This window comes from Neomonachus schauinslandi, chromosome 12 (genome assembly GCF_002201575.2).
Source record: "Neomonachus schauinslandi chromosome 12, ASM220157v2, whole genome shotgun sequence".
Taxonomy (NCBI): domain Eukaryota; kingdom Metazoa; phylum Chordata; class Mammalia; order Carnivora; family Phocidae; genus Neomonachus; species Neomonachus schauinslandi.
The window spans coordinates 98,836,170-98,837,138 of NC_058414.1; the positions used below are offsets into that span (position 1 = coordinate 98,836,170).

The 969-nt window shown below is 66.4% G+C and overlaps 1 protein-coding gene across 1 annotated transcript in view; it reads left to right on the forward strand.

Annotated features, from left to right (window-relative positions):
* The first annotated feature begins 516 nt into the window (after positions 1–516).
* Positions 517–969, forward strand: part of ZNF282 (zinc finger protein 282) — a 23,596-nt gene continuing 23,143 nt past the window's right edge. The window contains exon 1 of the mRNA XM_044920023.1: positions 517–796. Within this exon, the coding sequence (XP_044775958.1) occupies positions 632–796 (165 nt within the window). The 5' untranslated portion in view covers positions 517–631. The remainder of the gene's footprint in view (positions 797–969) is intronic.

A 969-nucleotide genomic window follows, 5' to 3' on the forward strand; every position in this document is an offset into this window, starting at 1 on the left:
AAAGGTTTTGGAAGAGGCTGCTGCTGAAATGCGGTGCGCCTTACCTGGGAGGAGGAGTACGGCCCTCTTCTGACACATTAGCCCAGATCCCTTCTGTAGCATCCAGACCAATGCGAAGGCCTGGAATTGGTCCCGGTGTATTTGGACTGGGGAGGGAGAGTGGGAGGTCAAGCCTGCAAAAGCCTTAGGGAAGGGCAAAGGCCAGAAGATAGAGTCCACAGACACAATTAGTCTTGCAAATTTTTCAAAAGGGTCAGGCACCATTTTCCTTTGGGATAGCCCAATACATATTTGCAGAATTAACAGAAATCGGGACCTGGCATTGTTTGGGACTTTGGGGCAGGCCATCCCACACGGAGGGCTCTGACGAGCATATCCTCCCAGGGCCACTTTGGGGGCGGCGGTGGGAGTGGCCTGGGCCCCGAAGTGGCCCCCGCCGGTCCCCGCAGGCGGGCAGGAGCTCGGAGACCATTGGCTGGCGAGCTGGCTGCGCAGGGGTGGGGAGCGCCGCCGAAGGGGACTGTTTGCTCCTACGGGCTGTAGATGGAGCTGTCCGGCCCCGGCGAGGGGGAAGGCGCCTGGAAAACGTTCTTCTCCCTGGCCGGCCCGAGCGGGGAACAGCACTCCCAGGATGCAGTTTGTGTCAACACGGCCGCAGCCTCAGCAGCTGGGCATCCAGGGCCTGGGGCTGGACAGCGGGAGCTGGAGCTGGGCCCAGGCTCTGCCCCCGGAGGAGGTCTGCCACCAGGAGCCGGCGCTGCGCGGGGAAATGGCCGAGGGAATGCCGCCCATGCAGGTGGGTGCACCCCCGCCCAGCGCCATGGCCGCGCCGCCTGGCCGTGGGGGCGGGGCGCGGGGCTGCGGGGCTGGGGGTGCGGGCGCGGGGCTGCGGGCGCCGGGGGGGGCAAGTGGGGGGGGGCACGTCGGCGCCGGGAGGGCCCTTGGTGTGCGGGCCCCCGATTCGGGGCC